The sequence below is a fragment of the Gigantopelta aegis genome, chromosome 6 (genome assembly GCF_016097555.1).
Source record: "Gigantopelta aegis isolate Gae_Host chromosome 6, Gae_host_genome, whole genome shotgun sequence".
Taxonomy (NCBI): Eukaryota; Metazoa; Mollusca; class Gastropoda; order Neomphalida; family Peltospiridae; genus Gigantopelta; species Gigantopelta aegis.
Window position 1 is genome coordinate 51,966,275 of NC_054704.1, and position 20,593 is coordinate 51,986,867.

Consider the following 20,593-nt stretch of genomic DNA (forward strand, 5'->3'; position numbering starts at 1 on the left):
ACAATTTGTTTGAATTGTGTGTGTCTGTCTGTGTGTGTGTGTGTCCATCCATGTATGTATGTCTGTCCATCCGTCTGTGTGTGTGTGTGTGTGTGTGTGTGTGTGTGTGTGTGTGTGTGTGTGTGTGTGTGTGTGTGTGTGTGTCACACCTGCACATGTACCTGACCTTTTATTTCTAAAAAAACACCTCAACCATTTTTTTGAGTTGTTTTCTTCCTCTTTTTATTATTGTTTTCATGCAGGACATTATGTGCTGAATATAAATTTGACCTTATATGTTTAAAAAATAATGTAAATGATATAAAATACTGACGGACAGACCTATAGCTAATAATGGTAGCCTGGGCAATAGTATAGAAAATGAAAGGAAAGAAAGGTTTGTTTGATGATATCTCAGTGCATTTCAAATTATACGACTTAGTGTCTAATCCTGTCTTAGGCAGAATTCTCTTGCAAAATCAAAAGCTGTGCCCACGGCAGACGTGCTTGAACAATTTCTGATGGAAGCATACCACAGATGTTCCATTCCCATACCCAATGTCTAACGTATGGTTATTTTAAAGTGACAGACCCTAGGTTTTAAACACTACAACACATTTTTCACTATTAAAGCCATTTTTGATAACTTAAGTCAGAAGTACTTAGATTTTATTATTTAGAATATTCATTTTCATACATCTGAAATGTTTCTGGACATCCAGGGTTTTTCAATATCCCCAAATTAATTTTTCAAAATTCAGAAAACGCACGTTCCTCTGAGAAAAAGTGGTTATGGAGACAAACTTTATTTTTGGATGATATTTCCCTGTTTAAACATCACACACTTTACCTTTTCTCTCTGTTAAAGCCTTATCCAAATGTGTGTTGCAGGTTTGTAGAGTAACTAAACTATAGTGTTTATTTTCACGGGCTAAAACTACGGTCTGCACCTTTAACACTTGGTCAAGATTTATAAGAAGAGTAACCCTCTGCCACCACAAAGGGTATACTTATAGAAGCAAGAGATCTTTTATATTTGTGTTCCCACAGACAAATCATGGACCTAATTAACAAAGGTCTCTTAGGCTCTGTCAGACAACAAAGCATCCTCTTTGCAAGTCTTTTAGCATTGTACAGCAAGATCGCAAAGTTGCAAGAGTTTAGTGAATTAGGCCCCTGGATTCAAACTTGAGATACCGTCGGACAATATTTGTTGCCTCAGTTTGTGAAGAGCATTTACATTCTTCAAGCATGCCAGTGCCTAATGGAAATGTATAAATATTGCCAAATACATGTTTATTGCCTTGTAATATACAGTGTTTATAGATGTCATTTTGAGTGGATGACCTCTCGATGGAAAATCGACCACTAAAATCTTGAAATTTTGTGCCCACTGGGTACATTGCAGCCATTGATGAAATATACACAAATATTAATGTAAATATTGTTCTTTAATTTAATTTTTTCTTGTTCACAGATGGGACACTGGCATTGGGGGATTGACGTTTACTGACCAGTTTTTGCAGATCGCCACAAGGCTCCCTTCATCGAATATTTATGGATTTGGTGAAAATCGACACAAATCATTCCGACATGATCTCAAGAAGACGTGGCCTATGTTCTCCAGAGACCAAGGACCTGGCTTTGTGGTACTCACTTCACATACATTTCATTTTAATTTATTTCTATGTGTATGTACAATTAAGGTTCATGCACACTGTCCTGGGCAAACACCTCAGCTATCTCTGCTATCTGTCCACAACAGATGATTAGTGGTTAGTTGTTAGTATACAGGGCGCGAAATAAGCGATATTGTATCGCAAAATGTGACACAAATATCATGGTTTGCTAGTCAAATGCATTTTTGTGTAGTGCAATTTTTTATTGTAATTAAAAATATATATCATGATGAAAATGTACATGGCATTCAAGCATGGACTAAAGTCAGTCCCCGTGTTTAAAATGTAATCAAATTTTAAAAGAGGCACGCCAGGTTGGAGGTTCCCATATCCCATAAATATTGGGCATACCGAAGAGTTCTGAATGCCCGACTTTGGACATTTTGGCTGATAAAAATAATTTATGCGATTGGAAAATCATATTCGTTAATACTATTCGGCATTATCCATGTTTTTGTTTTGCATTTTGCTTAGCACTATACAATTTTTATAACTTATTTCGCGCCCTGGTATAGTTAATATGAGAGAATTGGGTGTGGGTATCTTACACCTATACCTACCGGCCTCGGTGGTGTCGTGGTTAGGCCATCGGTCTACAGGCTGGTAGGTACTGGGTTCGGATCCCAGTCTAGGCATGGGATTTTTAATCCAGATACCGACTCCAAACCCTGAGTGAGTGCTCCGCAAAGGCTCAGTGGGTAGGTGTAAACCACTTATACCGACCAGTGATCCATAACTGGTTCAACAAAGGCCATGGTTTGTGCTATCCTGCCTGTGGGAAGCGCAAATAAAAGATCCCTTGCTGCTAATTGGAAAGAGTAGCCCATGTAGTGGCGACAGCGGGTTTCCTCTCAAAATCTTTGTGGTCCTTAACCATATGTCTGACAACATATAACTGTAAATAAAATGTTGAGTGCGTCGTTAAATAAAACTTTTTTTTCTAAATTTTTTCTTACACCTATATCCATTGAGCCACTAGATCTTGCTCATAATGTTTATGATCTGTTTACAGGATGAGGCAAACCTGTATGGTGTCCATCCATTCTACACCTGTATTGAGGATCCCAAAGGCAACAGTCATGGAGTTCTGTTACTTAACAGTAATGCTCAAGGTGAGGGAATCCATCTCCACTTAACAGCTCAGTTTTTTTTTCTTTATCTTCTTTAGTCGATAACAATATCTGTCTTACTGAATTTTAATCTGTTTTAATTATGCTATGACATTCACCTATATTATATAATGTAAGAACTAAAATTTCATGATCCTATTATACAGTCAAATCCGCTTATTTGGATGTGCCTCGTGCAACTAAATTATATTCAAATAAGCGGCATATTCAATAAACCAAAGGTACAATTTCGACATACGATATACCCAATTAAGACCTCTTGTTGATTTATGCAAACCCTAATTACGATTCTCCCAATTTGGGCCTCATGACATGTGGAATTTTCGTCAGAAACCGGTAAGTATTTTGTGTTAATAAAATACTGATTCCAAGTTCCATATTGTGACTGTTATCATTATCAAGTTTGTCTATAAACTTGATAAATACAAGAGGCAACAGTTAATGCCGTTTGTACGCCTAGAAGTAGAAGTGACTAAACATCTAATGACCCAGATAAAACCACCGGAAGCTCAATTAGACTGGCCACAGTCAAATAATTAAAAGGCCGTTATTAACTTCTTGATAATTAAACGGCCGTTATTAACTTCTTTGTACATTTGTAAATCAAATGCAACAAGACCCCACCCCCACCACCCAATACAATCTTGAATAAGTCATTTCCATGTTCTGTATTTTACCAGGACGTCTATCTGACTATTATCTGTGTGCATTTGTAACTGATTTGACAGGTAAACTAGACTGGCCAAAGTCAAATAAGTGAAAGGCCGTTATTCAATGTAACAAGGAAAAATACAAACACAAACGCTAATATTGGGCCCGATATTGGAATGTCTTTTTGTCTGGCGACGGAAAACCATTCTGATAAGGCCTTCTCCACATTGGCTGCTTTTCCCGTTCTCTGTCTTTTTCGTTCTGGGTTAGCATTGGCGAGATACTGGGCACATATCTCGTCGTATTTCTGAGCCAAAGATAAATCGTTTTGTTTCCGTTTATTTGCCATGTTGACATTGTGAAAAAAAAAAGTTCTTGTCAGTATTTATAGTCAAAAGATGATTAATCCAACTTGCTTAGAAAATCTCCTACAACTTACCTTTTGTCGGCATTTAACAATTTAAACAGTAATCACCATAATCGGTCACCCCAGATGGGGCCTCACATTGTGAGCTGCAGAGGAAAAATCACGTGATCAAAAGATCCCGCTAAAAATAACACTAGTAGCAAACGGCTTTTGTTTGTTACTGTCACCGACAATTCATAGAGAAAAATATCTGACAAGTGTTTATTTATGGATTAAACATACACTGCTTCAAAAGTGGCCGACATGAGATTAAGGGATGCCTGCTTATGGAACGCACATGGCCGCCAACAAGGTGGGAATGACCGACTTTGATCCTTGATTGTCCTGCATTGTCTCGGCCATTGGGTCACATTTGAGATGAATCTCAGAGTTCATGGATTAATTACGATGTAATTAGGAAATGTATTGATTAATAACGAGTCATCCGAAATAATTTAAGAAACAAGAAAACAAGTTTGTTGTAAGTCTTTTCTCTTTTTTTAACAATGAAATTAAATAAAATTAAAAGTATTCATTTCTGCACGTACGATCATAAATTTTACAAAAACACATCAAGTAACACAAACTTTCCTATGTTTTACGTGCAATTGCCATTCGGCAAAGATAATTTTATATTCAAATATCCGAAAACACGTTAAAAAACACATCCAATTAACTGTTGGATTTTGTATTGCCATAATGGCAAATGGTTCCGTGCAGGACAAACATATTCAAATATCCGAAATATACAATAATCCGACATCCAATTAAGTGGATTTGACTGTATTTGGTTGACAAATTTACAGTTAAATTTGTTTAACAACACCAGCTGTTAATTAATTGATTGAAACATATTTTATTGCTTTTTAAAGAACAAATGGATTAAGCACAAGTTATACAACTTACTAGATCTTCTCCATAATACATACACATTACGACAGTAATATATTTTTGCAATTTAAATATGAACAGAAATAAATATTGAAAAAAAGAAAGAAGAAAGGAAACAGAAAAAATGATGCCATAAAGTTTACTACAGCTGTTCGAAGTCAAACATTTGAGTTATGGTTTTATTTTTGTTTTTGTAAATGAAAAAAAAAATCCTAAAGACAACTGGTAACAATTACACTGATGAACTGTTTTTTTTACTGTATGTAAGTAGGTAACTAAATAACTAACTAAAAAAAAAAAAAAAAAAAAATGTAGAAAAATAATATAAAAAGAAATGATTTTTTTTAACCAATATTTTTTTTAATAATGTCAGTCACTGTTGTGTTCCACAAATTGATGCATCATTTGTCAGTATAAATAACAGGAGACAAAATGAAATGCATTTATTATTAAACTTGCGTAAATTTTGTTGTGTATTGTATTTGTAAGCTTGTCTAACTGTCTTTTTTTGCAGAGTACAGCTTTACAACTGCACCATCTCTTACATACAGAACAATTGGAGGCATTCTTGACTTCTACGTGTTCATGGGCCCAACTCCTGAAGCAGTTATTCAGCAGTACACAGAAGTATTAATTCAATGTATATATCTCTGGCTAAAATATGGGTCAAGGAACATCAAAAGATTTTGTTTCTTATTGAAATATGTAGTTTCGTTTTAAATAATGCAATGTTTTACAATGATTGTTGTGTACTGACAAAGTATTGGTTTACTCTGTACACTAACAACTCACTATTTTAGTAGTTGTCTATTTTTCTAATATAAAAATAGGTAGCTGAGCAGAGCTTGGATATTGTAATTAGTGGAGGTGGAAGGGGCATAGCATTAATGAAATGATAAACAAGACTCCCACCTTATGCAAGGGGGCAGGACATAGCCCAGTGGTACAGACCTTGCCTGATTCTTGGTCGATCTAGGATCGATTCCCGTCAGTGGGCCCATTGGGCTATTTCTTGTTCTAGCCAGTGCTCCACAACTGGTGTAACAAAGGCCATGGTATGTACTATCCTGTCTTTGGGATGGTGCATATAAAAGATCCCTTGCTGCTAATCGATAAGAGTAGCCTATGAAGTGGCGACAGCGAGTTTCCTCTCAATATCTCTGTGGTCCTTCACCATATGTCCGATGCTATATAACCATAAATAAAATGTGTTGAGTGAGTCGTTAAGTAAAACATTTCCTTCCTTCCTTCCCAACTTATGCGAAGGCAAAATAATTCTTTGAACAAACATCCAAGCCGTCATAGTTTATTTATCATGTACTGGATTCCAGTTAAATATCAGCTTGTCTTGTAGGTTATTGGTAGACCATACATGCCTCCGTATTGGGCACTGGGCTTCCAGTTATGTCGCTTTGGATACAACAACACAGACGATCTTAAAGCTGCCGTGAACCGGACTAAGAAGTATGCCATTCCTCATGTAAGTGAAAGAAGTAATCGTGTACCAAGTTAAATGTATTGAACACGGTCACAACTGATACCTTAGATAAATGCTAGTTGAAAGTTTACACAGAAACATGTGCATTTTGTTTGTTTTTTTGTCTTAAGTGTGTATACATATTATATTAGAAGTTGACACTTTTCAGAGGTGGATCTAGGGTGGGGGGTGCGGCCCAGGTGCCAGGTCCCCCCTAAATTTTGTGATAGTTATAATTTTATTATATATTAATTTTCATTTTTTTTGCGACCCCCCCTCCAAACCTCCCCAAAGTTCCCTTGGCATTCCACCGCATGTCACTGGGGCTCTACTAAATGGATTTTCTGGATCCGCCACTGCTTTTTCTGTAAAGTTCATTCATTATCAGTTGTGCTCTTCTTAAAATTTGAAATCATAATTATTAATACATGGAAAACTCTTTGTTATATGACCGGCCTCGGTGGCGTCGTGGTTAGGGCATCGGTCTACAGGCTGGTAGGTACTGGGTTCAAATCCCAGTCGAGGCATGGGATTTTTAATCCAGATACCGACTCCAAACCCTGAGTCAGTGCTCCGCAAGGCTCAGTGGGTAGGTGCAAACCACTTGCACCGACCAGTGATCCATAACTGGTTCAACAAAGGCCATGGTATGTGCTATCCTGCCTGTGGGAAGCGCAAATAAAAGATCCCTTGCTGCTAATCGGAAAAAGAAGCCCATGTAGTGGTGACAGCGGGTTTCCTCTCAAAATCTGTGTGGTCTGTCACCATATGTCTTACGCCATATAACCGTAAATAAAATGTGTTCAGTGCGTCGTTAAATGAAACATTTCTCTCTTTGTTATATGGTGATGAATTTAGCAGTTACCTCCCCTCTACAAGAAGAGATCTAGGCATTGAGAATTTATTAAAGTGCTTAAATTAAACTCATTGCTTGTAAGTAGCAGTGATAATAACAAAAAAAAATAGAAACAAGTTATAGAACAGACATTCATCCACCATCATCACTGACAGTGTTTTATTTTGTTTTGTCCACTACATATCTATTTCAAATATTGTGAAGAAATGAAATCAAAAGCACAATAATATGTCTTTGTAATGCAGGATGTGCAGTATGCCGATATTGACTACATGGATAAATGGAAGGACTTCACGGTCGATAATGTCAGTTTTGCTGGTCTCAATGACTACTTCCAAAGTCTACGAGATGGTGGCATGCGAACTATCATTATACTGGTATGAGCATATTTATTTACCTTGAAAAAATTGTTCTTGGTATTGCATTAGTAAAAGATATAGGATGCAGATTGTTGTGTTGTAACAAATTAATTTTAAAAATGTAGATTCTAGAGTGATATTAAAATTGGAATAATTTTAGTCACTTGCGAGTCCAGATTTCAGTTTCTGATTTAAGTCAAGTAGGACATTAGAGTGGTAATTTTAACATGTTGGATATTAGGTTTATGAATACATTATATCTATACAAACACAACATTACAATGCTTACAGTAGCAGTATAATAAAAATAAATGAACAACAAATCTTTTGCAAACTAAGGAGTTGGTTATTTTCTTTATATAGCATCTTTTATGATCTTTAGCAGAGACGGTGCGGCCAGTATCGCCATGACCGTACCACTTTTTGTTTGTTGGTTGGTTATATTTCTTGTATCTGTGAAAATGGCCTTCACAGGTGAATTTGAAAGGATGATCGAGTCTGGCAACCTCAAGCCGTAACACTATTTTTTTAATATTGTGCCGCCCTTGTTTAGACCAACCGTCCTAAAATAGCTGTAATGTCAGTAGTCCAAATCTCTGTGATTTAATTTTATTGGTCTGATTCTTCTTCCTGTTTAAGAATAAATTATCTTTTTTTTCTTGTTATTCAGGACCCGGCTTTAATCACGAACGTGTCTGGGTACGAGCCATACAACCAGATGAAGACCGTTCACGGCAACATTCAGTGGCCAGAAAATAGTTCCAGTATTCCCAGTGACAGCAAAGATGATGATAATTCTCTGCTTGGTTATGTAAGTTGTTGTAACAAAACGACCAAACTCCTGGCTTCTGTCAGTGAAAATTAGAATAAGAGAAAAAAGAAAAGGAATGTAATGTGTGTGAATACCTATATAAGCATACTGTTTCTACCTTATATACCAATTTAAACAGATACACTCATTCTGTCAAACAGTCTGTTCAGTAACGAAACCAAGGGGTGATAGAGTTTTAAAAAACCCATAGCCTTTGATATACCAGTTATGGAGCACTAGTTGGATTGGAACTGGCAAAATCCCTTGGTTTTTCCCTGTGTGGGTATCAGTCCAGTGCTTTATCACACCACAAACATCGTCTTGCTCCAAGTTGCTTATAAAGGACCTGTTTGAAAACAGATTGCTTCTTAAATGGGGCATTCCTGAGTTTGCTGCAATTTTTAAGATGTTATCGACTAACAGAGACTTTTTAAAGATTGTAATTACATATCAAATATATTTTTCTACATAAGATATTAGTGGCTGTATATAAAACGTGTTTTTGATTGTTATAATACAGTATTTGTACGAGGTTAAATTTAATTTAATTTCCTAAAATATCCAGTTTGGGCTTCTTACAAATATTAAAACGACCAGAAACACATTAAATATACAGACACTGATATTCTAACCAAGAAAATATATTTAATATGCAAGTTTAATCGTAGAAATATTTTATTACTTTGAAACATCTTACAATGCAGCAAACTCTTGGTGTTTAAATAAAGTGTGTTGCCAGCCATTTGATACAGAACAACACATATCACTTCAGTATATGGGGTTAAATACCTCTTATTAATTATATTGACCCCAAGTTTCTGAAAGTATAGTTTTAATTTCAGCTTTAATTTAATTTAATATACTGGTTCCAGGTTCATATTGGTTACAAAACAGTCAGTCTTGCACTTTTTATGAACGCAGAAGTAAAAATAGTGGTGAAATTTCACGTTGTCCAAGACATTTTATTACCGGACAAATTAAAATGATGATTTAGCTGTTGACAATCAAAATGACAGTGACTTTGATTTGTGTTTGGATGATGATACGAGGGACTGAAAAATGTGATATAAATGGTGAACCCCATGGAACTAAGTCCAATGAAATTGGTACTCCCTTTGCCAATATGTACATATAATAATTAATGTGAATATTGAATGTAAATTTAAAAAATGGTATAAGTAACTGGTTACAGCTCTATACTCTGAAGGTTCAGTGGTCTGAAGGTTCAACACTGACCCTAACCCTAAGTTCAGTAGTCTGGTTTATAGACCTAACCCTGGACTATTGAACCTTTCAGACCATTGAACCTTCGGACTATAGAGCGGTCCCCTAAGTAACTAAGTATAAACAATTTTTAATTTTATGATATATCATAATTTTCAGACAGAATGGCAGCAACTGCTGCTAGTTTCCTAGTTTCATATTTACTCATATATTTCTTTTATATGACTTCAAGTTCTTGTTTTAGGTTTGGCCAAATGGAAAGGTCGTGTTTCCAGATTTTTTCAAGAATAGCACCAGACAAGTCTGGCAAGATCTGATTGTCAAGCAACATTCAACTCTAGTCTTTGATGGGCTTTGGATTGTGAGTTTGTTGATGAATCATGACACCTTTTTCGCTTTTGTTATTAGCCTGAATAAAAAAAAAAAATTGTAAATCATTTATTTATTGGGCTCTGCTTATAGCTAGAAGCTATGTGCCTGACCATGCATCAGTTAGTCAGTTTAATCCTGATCCTGAACTCTATTAACGTGCCTCTATCCAATTAAGGTTCAGGCACTTCTTTCCCACACCCAATCTCTGGCATGGCCAGTGGCCGAGTGTGGGACAGGAGTTTAATGTCTGTTTCAACAGTTATTTAAAGCAACTTACTGTTACTAATTAATGGTGTTTTACATCACTTATTTTTAGTTAATTCTACATAATGAAAGAAAAAAAAAGAAAGAAATGTTTTATTTAACGATGCACTCAACACATTGTATTTAAGGTTATATGGCGTCAGATGTATGGTTAAGGACCACACAGATATTGAGAGAGGAAACCCGCTGTCACCACTTCATGGGCTACTCTTTTCAATTAGCAGCAAGGGATCTTTTATATGCACCATCCCTGCTACATAATGTGTCAACAAAATACTGTGAATGCACATCATAGCATGTCTCATTTCAATATACAGTAGAATGTCATTGGGTCGGACTTAGAAAGATCGAATACACCACAACGGTTGAACCAAAAACGAAGTCCTGAGTTACACTTAAATGTTGTTGACCGCATGGTTAGGTCGAACTATTTGATGGTTCGAACACTTTATCCAGCACCGATGGAGTTCGAGCCAACGGGATTCAACTGTACATTGCAAACTTGTATTATTGACAGAATTTTGAATATTTCAAGCTTACAAAGATGTTTGTTAACACTTAAATCCTTACCCTTTTTTCTCAGGACATGAATGAGCCTGCTAATTTTGGAACCAATGAAGAACGGCCGTGGAACTGGCCTGAGAGTGCTAAACCATACTGGAGTCTGAAGTGTCCCACCAGCACGCTGGATGACCCACCATATAGAACAAGTTCATAGCAATATATTCATTTCATCGATGATTTAATAATTTGTTTTCAGGCCTATAAAAATTGCGAGTATGATCATTTCATTTAGGAATTGCTCATGCAAATTTTTTTGCATTTTTGCGTAACCGATTTTTGGTTAGCACATTCAATGTAGAGCATCATTTACATAGACATACTGAGTTATGGCAAAATGAAATGTTTCTAATAAATAGCATAAACTGTAAATGGGTTACACAAATGTTCAGTTCTCTGAGATCTGTTTTTTGGGAGAATATCTTCAAGATCTTAAGTGGGCTGTAACATGTTATAATTTGGTAAGGGTAATAAATAAATATATTGTAATTATTAATTTGTAAACTTACCAATGTGATGGACCTTCAGTGGTCAATTACAGTAATATTTTATAGTGATTATTATTCATAAGATTATAGGCTACATGCATTTCAAAGGGACATACCCTAGTTTTTAAACACTAAGGCATATATTTTACTATTAAAGCCGTTTTTGATAACTGAAATCATACTTTAAGTAGATTTTATTGTCTAGGTTGTCCATTTCCGCAAATTCGAAGTGTTTTTGGTCATCCTAGTGTTTTAAGTATTACAAAATGCATTTCTCATATTTTTAAAAATACGCATGTGTCTGAGAAGTAACCGCAATGGAGTCCAGTTTTAATCTATTTTTAGAGGGTATTTCACCATTTCAAAGTTACAGACTCACGTTTAACTCAATTGTAACTTTATGCAAATGTGTTTGTAGATTAAATAAACTTCGTGTTAATTTTCACGGGGTGAAACTAGGGTATGCCCCTTTAATTAAAATCTAGAGATTTGACCTATCGCTTGTTAAATCCAGTTAAAGTTCTCAATTAAATGAGGTTTGCTAAATCCATTAAAAAAAATATTTTCATTATTTTATTTCTTAACATTTATAAATTAAATATTTTTGTTTGTTGACATCTACGGTAAATAAATGACAGAGCCAGTTACCGTAACATAAATATTTGTATTGTGTACTTTGTTTCATACAGAGGCATCCTATTTGTATGATGGCAAGATGAAAGCCAGACTGTCGGAAAAAACCATTTGCATGATAGCCAGACAGGGAGACACTGGAGAATACAGCCACTATGATGTCCACAGTCTGTATGGCTGGAGTCAGACCAAGCCTACATTAATGTAAGTACATGTATTATTTAAAGTCGATAACCCTATGGTCCGTCCCATCCTTCTATAAAAGGGTTTTTTGTTAATCATTTCAGTTTGCTTTGACAAAAGAAGAAAAGTAAAAGTGTTTTGAAAATAACAAAAAACCCAACTATTTTTGTGTGCAAGTTACAAAACAATCGGCTCAGAAATAAATAACTTGTAGTAAATTCCATAGTATTAAAAAAGGTGTTCCCTGTGGGATGGACTATAGCTTTTAAGCTATTTCTTCATCTGGTTCTTATTCCGACTGTAAAGTTTACCAGAGGTTTACATTTCACAAGTCTCTGACTAGTGCAGAGTTGCGGTTTGAGATAACCTTATTGGCTTTGTCATTTTAATTGGCAAATAAAAAAAAGCATAGTTTAATGAAAAATCTCTAAAATAATTTACTGTACGGGGCAAGTGTAAATTCACTTAATTTAGGCTAATTATGTCTCTTTGAAAAAAGAAAAGAAAAAAGTGTATATTTTATAAACTTGTTTTTGAGTTGTTTTTACTTTTTTTTTTTTTAAACTTGTTTTTAATACTCATTGTCATTAGAGGTGCAAGAAAAGCTACTGGAGAGCGCAGTGTAATCATATCACGGTCAACGTTTACCGGCAGTGGACAGTATGCTGGACACTGGCTAGGAGATAACATCAGCAAGTGGTCACACTTGGCAGAATCCATCATTGGTACGAACTGTTTGTCATGCAAATTATCTGGAGAATGGGGGCGGCATTTAGCTCAGTATGGTTGAGAACTTGCTTGAGGTGCTTGCATCGCAGGATCAAACCACCTCAGTGGATCCATTCAACTGATTTGGTTTTTTCTTGTTCCAACCAGTGCACGACAACTGGTGAAAAGCCATGGTATGTGCTTTCCTGTCTGTGGGAATGTGCATATAAAAGATCCCTTGCTGCATTTAGAAAATGTAGCGGGTTTCCTCTATTGACTACGAGTCAGAATTACCAAATGTTTGACATCCAATAGCCAATAATTAATATATCAATGTGCTCTAGTGGTGTCGTTAAACAAAACAAACTTTTTTTTTATCTGGAGAATAGTACATGTACTACTGAACATCTTTTCTCAGAACTATCTCGTTCCAGCCAGTGCACCACGACTGGTATATCAAAGGCTGTGGTATGTGCTATCCTGTCTGGGATGGTGCATTTAAAAGACATCTTACTACTAATTGCAAAAATGTAGAAAATTTCTTCTTCTCTAAGACTTGGGGCGAGACGTAACCCAGTGGTAAAACGCTTGCTTGATGCGTGGTCAGTCTTGGATCGATCCCTGTTGGTGGGCCCACTGGGCTATTTCTCGTTCCAGCCAATGCTCCACAACTGGTGTAACAAAGGCCGTGGTATGTACTATCCTGTCTGTAGGATGGTGCATATAAAAGATCCCTTGCTGCTAATCGAAACGAGTAGACAATGAAGTGGCGACAGCGGGTTTCCTCTCTCAATATCTGTGTGGTCCTTAACCATATGTCCGACACCATATAACCGTAAATAAAATGTGTTGAGTGTGTCGTTAAATAAAACATTTCCTTCTTTATCTGGAGAAGAGTACATGTACTACTGAACATCTTTTCCCAGAACTACCTCGTTCCAGCCAGTGCACTGTGACTGGTATATCAAAGGCTGTGGTATGTGCTATCCTGTCTGGGATGGTGCATTTAAAAGATCCCTTACTACTAATTGCATGAATGTAGAAGGTTTTTTCTTCTCTAAGACTATGTCAAAATGACCAAATGTTTGACATCCAATAGCCGATGATTAATAAATCAATGTGCTCTAGTGGTGTCGTTAAACAAAACAAACTTTAACTTTGCTCAGAACTATAGGACATATTTTCTTTCTGTTGCCCATTATTCCTTCTGCTCCATTTTATATGAATATGGAATCATTTGTCGGTGTTATCGGTACTAAAATGGGTAGCATAAAATAGAATTTTATGGCACAGAAGGCAGATATTACAGGGGCCTAGCTTGGGATTTTCAGGTGGTACGCAGACTTTTTCAGCGATGGAATAAAACACATACACATACATGCATACACGCATTTACATCATATATTTTAATAATAATAAAAAATATTTGTAATCTCGGGTAGTACGCAGCTGCGTACCTGCGTATATAAAAAAAAGTTGATATATTTTATGGATTAATAATTATTGTGTAAAAATAGTAATATTTAGCATAACATATTTATATAAATAGAATGAAGACAAACCACTTGTTAAAATATTAGGTAAAACAATTTTATGCGATAATTTGATTTTACATAATGACATTAAAATTAGAATTTTTTTTTCAGGCATGCTTGAATTTAATCTCTTTGGAATTCCATATGTAAGTTTTAAGCATTTTGCAGTTTGCAAATTTTTTTGTTTGAGCTTTTATTACTTAATTGCTTATTATTCCAAAATTATACCATTGGGATGTTGTAAGGCTAATATTTATTTATTTCATATTTGTCAGTGTAAAGCGCTCGCCTGATGCGCGGTAGGTTTAAGAACGATCCCTGTCGGTGGGCCCATTGGGCTATTTCTCGTCCCAGCCAGTGCACCACGACTGATATATCAAAAGTCATGGTATCATGTTTGTGGGATTTTGCATATAAAAGATCCCTTGCTACAAATGGGAAAAATGTAGTGGGTTTCCTCTCTAAGACAATGTATCAAAATTAATAAATATTTGACATCCAATAGCCGATGATTAATAAATCAATGTGCTCTAGTGGTGTTATTAAACAAAAAGAAAAGAAGCTCATATTTGTCAGTAGAGCTGGGCGGTATACCTTATATACTGTTCGGTATCGGTATCATGTCAATACCAATTTACCGTACCGAGTGCATTTCAAAATACCAAAATATCAGTATTGAAAAATGTTTCCCGTCAGTAGAACACTAACAAAATGGGTTGGGTATAAATCAGACGAGAGTCTTGTGTATGGAATTTAGTTTTATTGAGACGAAATTAGTGGGTGAGCCTTAACTCTGCCATGCATTTAAAGCAGAGTATACCAAAAATATCACTTAATATCAGTATCGGTACCGGTACTGAGGTAAATTATCCCAGAAATACCGATATCGATACCGAACCTCAAATTTTAATACCGCCCAGCTTTATTTGTCAGTGATGGATCCTTGATTCCTGCATAACTGAGTACAGCACTTTTATTAAAAGTCTTCAAGCAGAGCTGTACCTAATGGGCATGCAATGGTGGGGGAGGGGGCTCAATTGCACCTTAAAAATTTTATAAAAAAAGGTCCTTTTCTCTGGCTGGAGAAGACCCTATATTACTGCATGTGCCCTGATTATTGTATTACTTCCACCCTCGTTATTTTATGGTTGTAATATTATGCCCTGTGGCATGGGACCCTCAAATGAAAAAAATGCAGTGTTATATTCCATCTATGTCCTGCTTTGTTAGTGTGTATCCAAGATGATGCAGCAGTTTTGTTAACAGTATTTACATTAAAGCATTTGAGAGGTCTTCGACCGGCCTCGGTGGCGTCGTAGTTGGGCCATCAGTCTACAGGCTGGTAGGTACTGGGTTCAGATCCCAGTCGAGGCATGAGATTTTTAATCCAGATACCGACTCCAAACCTCTTCGATTGCTATAAGTGACTTGTCTACTATTGTGCATTGTGTAACTATCTGTCAATACCCAGTTTGTGGATGATTTCTTGATGCTGCATGCCGTGTCATAGAACTTTATATGAATTTCTTTTTTATTTTCTAAGATTGGAGCAGACATTTGTGGATTCATGGACAACACAACTGAAGAAATGTGTCACCGGTGGATGCAACTTGGAGCATTCTACCCATTTAGTAGAAACCATAATGGAATAAAAAATATGGTAAGGGCTGTTCAAGAACTAATCCCACGTAGCCCAGTGGTAAGGCGCTCGCTTGATGTGCGGTCGGTCTGTTCGATCCCTGTCGGTGGGCTCATAGGGCTATTTCTTGCCACAGCCAGTGCACCACGACTGATATATCAAAGGCTGTGGTATGTGCTATCCTGTGTGTTATGGTACATATAAAAGAGCCCTTGCTACTAATTGAAAAAATTTAGCAGGGTTCCTCTCTATGACTGTCAAAATGACCATATGTTTGACATCCAATAGCCAATGATTAATAAATCAATGTGCTCTAGTGGTGTCGTTAAACAAAACAAACTTTTAGAACTGGTCCAATGAGGTGGTGGTGCTAGTGAAATGTGAGATGCACCATAATTATTAGTCCCCTACAGGTCCAACCGGACTTTATCTCTGTCCATCCTGTCCATGTCTGTCTGTCCCACATATGTTTTCTGGATGTTTTTAGAAGGCTTTGAGATTTTGAGATGAAGTTTTGTGTATAGCTTCACCATGTAATGTTACAGATTAAGTTTGACTTACATGACGATTTACCCATTTATATGGAGCTTGAACTTAGGAGATGTGAAAATTTGTTTTCCAGACATTGTTTTTAGAAGACCTTTAGATACTGAGCTGACATTTTGTGTATAGGTTTATCACGTACTGTTACAGATCAAGTATGACTGTCATGATGATTTACCCATTTGTGATGGAGTTATGGCCCTTGAACTTAGGAGATATGAAAAAAAATTGGGGCCGGGTAAGGGACATGTATTGCTTTAGCAGTACTCTCAAAATGCTTGTTACTTTATGCCTGGTGGTCAGGTCTGTTGAAATTTATTCTCAATACATACATGGTTTGAATAAAATTAACAATTTTTAACAACCTGTGGAATATATGATTTAATTATTTTTTAAAATAAATATAAAACTGTTTTGTTAGATAAATTAATTTAAATGTTGTATTTTAATTATCAGCTGTTTTCATTGCAGCCTCAAGATCCAGGTGCCCTTGGTGATTTTGTGGGGAACTCTTCAAGGGAAATGATGGAAACCCGCTACTGGCTGCTGCCGTACCTCTACACACTGTTCCATTACGCTCACACACAGGGGGACACAGTGGTTCGACCTCTACACCATGAGTATGTTCACTACTGTCTTCTTAGTTTGTTTTTGGGGGTGAGACGTAGCCCAGTGGTAAAGTGCTCACTTGATGCGCGGTCGGTTTGGGATTGATCTCCGTTGGTGGTCCCATTGGGCTATTTCTCGCTCCAGCCAATGCACCATGACTGGTACATCAAAGGCCGTGGTATGTGCTTTCCTGTGTATGGGATTGTGCATATAAAAGATCCCTTGCTGCTAATCGAAAAGAGTAGTCTATGAAGTGGCGACAGCGGGTTTCTTCTCTCAATATCTGTGTGGTCCTTAACCATATGTCCGATGCCATATAACCGTAAATAAAATGTGTTGATAAAACATTTCCTTCCTTCTTAGTTTGTTTCTGCATAGCTCCTTTAAATTCCGTTATCAGAGAGTAGATTTTATTTGAAACCGGCCTCAGTGGCGTCGTGGCAGGCCATCGGTCTACAGGCTGGTAGGTACTGGTTTCGGATCCCAGTCGAGGCATGGGATTTTTAATCCAGATACAGACTCCAAACCCTGAGTGAGTGCTCCGCAAGGCTCAATGGGTAGGTGTAAACCACTTGCACCGACCAGTGATCCATAACTGGTTCAACAAAGGCCATGGTTTGTGCTATTCTGCCTGTGGGAAGCGCAAATAAAAGATCCCTTGCTGCTAATCAGAAGAGTAGCCCATGTAGTGGCAACAGCGGGTTTCCTCTCAAAATCTGTGTGGTCCTTAACCATATGTCTGACGCCATATAACCATAAATAAAATGTGTTGAGTGCGTCGTTAAATAAAACACTTCTTTATTTTATTTGAAATGGTTACAAATGACATTTTAGGTTTAGTATAGAGGATTTTAAAAAGATAATTTCAGCTTTTTGAAGAAAAAAAAAGTATCTCATTTGTGACTTCTATAGAAATAAATATGCACCCACTTTTGAAAATATGATTTTTTTTAACACAATGCAGGTGTATACATAACATTCCATTTCTATAATCACTATAACTTCTGAGTACAGTAATATGTAAATATGTTTATTTTATTTATCACCCCTGAAAGAAACAAAGATTTTCATCCCAACTTTTAAATATTTATCTACCTTATCCTGCCTTATGTCTAGGACCTGAACAACAAATCTATATTTGCCAGCATTATTGACCATATGATTTATGAGTATACTATGACATTTATTTTACACTTTATGTTCTGCATGTTTCAGATTTTCAACAGATGGGCGAACATACAGCATTGATCGACAGTTCCTTTGGGGTTCAGCTTTGATGGTGTCCCCTATTCTTGAAATGGTACGTGTAATTAAGAGAAGAATTTTGTATCTTTCTTTTGATAAAATGTATGAATATTTAATTATGTTACTTGAATAACTGTTTGGAGTTTTGTCTTCTAGTGATTTTCCTGGCTATATTTTATCACAGAGGTCAAACTTAAAGCAGAAAATATTTTTAAGACAATCAGTGTTTAATTCATTGTCTTCTTTCAGAGTCAGCTATTTCTCGTTCCAGCCAGTGCTCCACAACTGGTGTAACAAAGGCCGTGGTATGTACTATCCTGTCTGTGGGATGGTGCATATAAAAAGATCCCTTGCTGCTAATCGAAAAGAGTAGCCCATGAAGTGGCAACAGCGAGTTTCCCCTCTCAATATCTGTGTGGTCTTTAACCATATGCCTGATGCCATATAACTGTAAATAAAATGTGTTGAGTGCGTCGTTAATTTTTTTTATTTCCTTCTATCAGAGTCCTTGGTGAACCCATCCTCTGACTGTTTTTTTTTTTTTTACAAACCCAACCACTGGCTCATGACTGGTATATCAAAGGATGTGGTATATGCTGCCCTCTCTGTGGGAAAGTGAACATAAAATGTCTAATGGAAAAATGTAGTAGGTTTCCTCTAAAAAAAGGTTAGGACGTAGACCAGTGGTAAAGCGCACGCCTGATGCACGGTCAATCTAGGATTGATCCCCATCAGTGGGCCCATTGATCTATTTCTTGTTCCAGCCAGTTCACCACGATTGGTATATCAAAGGTCACGGTATGTGCTATCCTGTCTGTGGGATGATGCATATAACAAATCCCTTACTACTAATGAAAAAATGTAGCAAGTTTCCTCTCTGACTGTCAAAATGTCGATATGTTTGACATCCAATAGCCGCTGATTAATAAATCAATGTGCTCTAGTGGTGTCGTTAAACAAAACAAACTTCTTCTTCCTCTAAAAACTGTCAGAATGAACAAATGTTTGACATCCAATAGCCAATGATGAATTAAACAATGTGCTCTAGTGGTGTCATTAAAAAAAATAAGACTGCTTTCTTTCAGGGTCAAACGAAGCTGAGCTATTATCTACCAGTTGGCCGGTGGTACAATCTGTTCACAGTAAGTTTCGTATTTGTCAAATGCTGGGGTGTCGCTAACTGTAAACACTAGTTGCCTTAAATTAATACTAGAGTCATAACAGGATTTAGCACAGTGATAGAGATGTTAAATGTTGCAGAATATATATCCTATAACTTACCCACGATATCCATGCCATAAACCCATGTGATAATTTAGTATATTAACCAGGTTAATAATGGTATGCAAATTGCAAATTCTCTTGGTAATGTGTTGCTGTAGATGGGTCATTTGCTTACAAGCCAACAAGACCTGTATACCTGAGTGTAACGTTTTCAAATATTTAGTTAAAATATGCACGTCAAACTAATTTATGCTAATTGTGATGACATCATATTACTGATGGGGGCGCTGTGATTTACTAAAAATTTAATTAAAATGTTATTTTAGAAGTGTTATAGGATAAATAGAATTCACTACTCGTGTTTCTTAATATGTAAAATATCAACCGTGTCTAGTTAATCAGTATTTGTCTCGGCAGAGCATCAACAAATACCGATTAACTTGGTTGATATTTTCCATATTAAAAAATACTCGTGAAAAATCCTCTATATATGCCATCAGTAGATCCATTACTTTGGTCCCATTCCAACTAATGCTGCTTGATAGATGTTTCAAATGCTGTGGTATGGGCTCCGTCCGGTCCTTGAGAAAAGAGTATATAAAAGGCTACATCTTTTTTGATGTTGTGGGTAAGCCATCGCCTTTAAAGCTGGTAGGTACTGGGTTTGCATCCCGATACTGCGTGACATCCCGATATTGCATGACATCCCGATACTGCATGACATCCCAATATTGCATGAAATCCCAATACTGCGTGACATCCCCCATACTGCGTGACATCCCCCATACTGCATGACATCCCCATACTGCATGACATCCCGATACTGCGTGACATCCCAATACTGCATGACATCCCCATAGTGCATGACATCCCAATACTGCATGACATCCCGATATTGCATGACATCCCAATATTGCATGACATCCTGATATTGCATGACATCCCGAGTTACAATAAATGTCGAAAAACAGACCTTGATCTGAAAAAAATTAATGGGAGTGATTATTTGGTTCCCCGACTTAATTACAGGGTGCCATTTGAAATATGACAGTATTAAAGGGACAGACCCTAGTTTTTAAACACTAAGGCATATTTTCACCTAGACTGTAGTTTCAGCCCGTAAAAA

The 20,593-nt window shown here is 36.6% G+C and overlaps 1 protein-coding gene across 1 annotated transcript in view; it reads left to right on the plus strand.

Annotated features, from left to right (window-relative positions):
• Positions 1 to 20,593, plus strand: part of LOC121375777 (maltase-glucoamylase, intestinal-like) — a 70,615-nt gene that overhangs the window by 9,711 nt on the left and 40,311 nt on the right. The window contains exons 3-17 of the mRNA XM_041503406.1: positions 1,457 to 1,628; positions 2,671 to 2,770; positions 5,251 to 5,363; positions 6,091 to 6,216; positions 7,315 to 7,446; positions 8,099 to 8,239; positions 9,708 to 9,824; positions 10,683 to 10,809; positions 11,838 to 11,985; positions 12,556 to 12,689; positions 14,319 to 14,353; positions 15,751 to 15,867; positions 16,861 to 17,009; positions 18,214 to 18,298; positions 19,329 to 19,385. Coding sequence (XP_041359340.1) covers positions 1,457 to 1,628; positions 2,671 to 2,770; positions 5,251 to 5,363; positions 6,091 to 6,216; positions 7,315 to 7,446; positions 8,099 to 8,239; positions 9,708 to 9,824; positions 10,683 to 10,809; positions 11,838 to 11,985; positions 12,556 to 12,689; positions 14,319 to 14,353; positions 15,751 to 15,867; positions 16,861 to 17,009; positions 18,214 to 18,298; positions 19,329 to 19,385 — 1,753 coding nt within the window. The remainder of the gene's footprint in view (positions 1 to 1,456; positions 1,629 to 2,670; positions 2,771 to 5,250; positions 5,364 to 6,090; positions 6,217 to 7,314; positions 7,447 to 8,098; positions 8,240 to 9,707; positions 9,825 to 10,682; positions 10,810 to 11,837; positions 11,986 to 12,555; positions 12,690 to 14,318; positions 14,354 to 15,750; positions 15,868 to 16,860; positions 17,010 to 18,213; positions 18,299 to 19,328; positions 19,386 to 20,593) is intronic.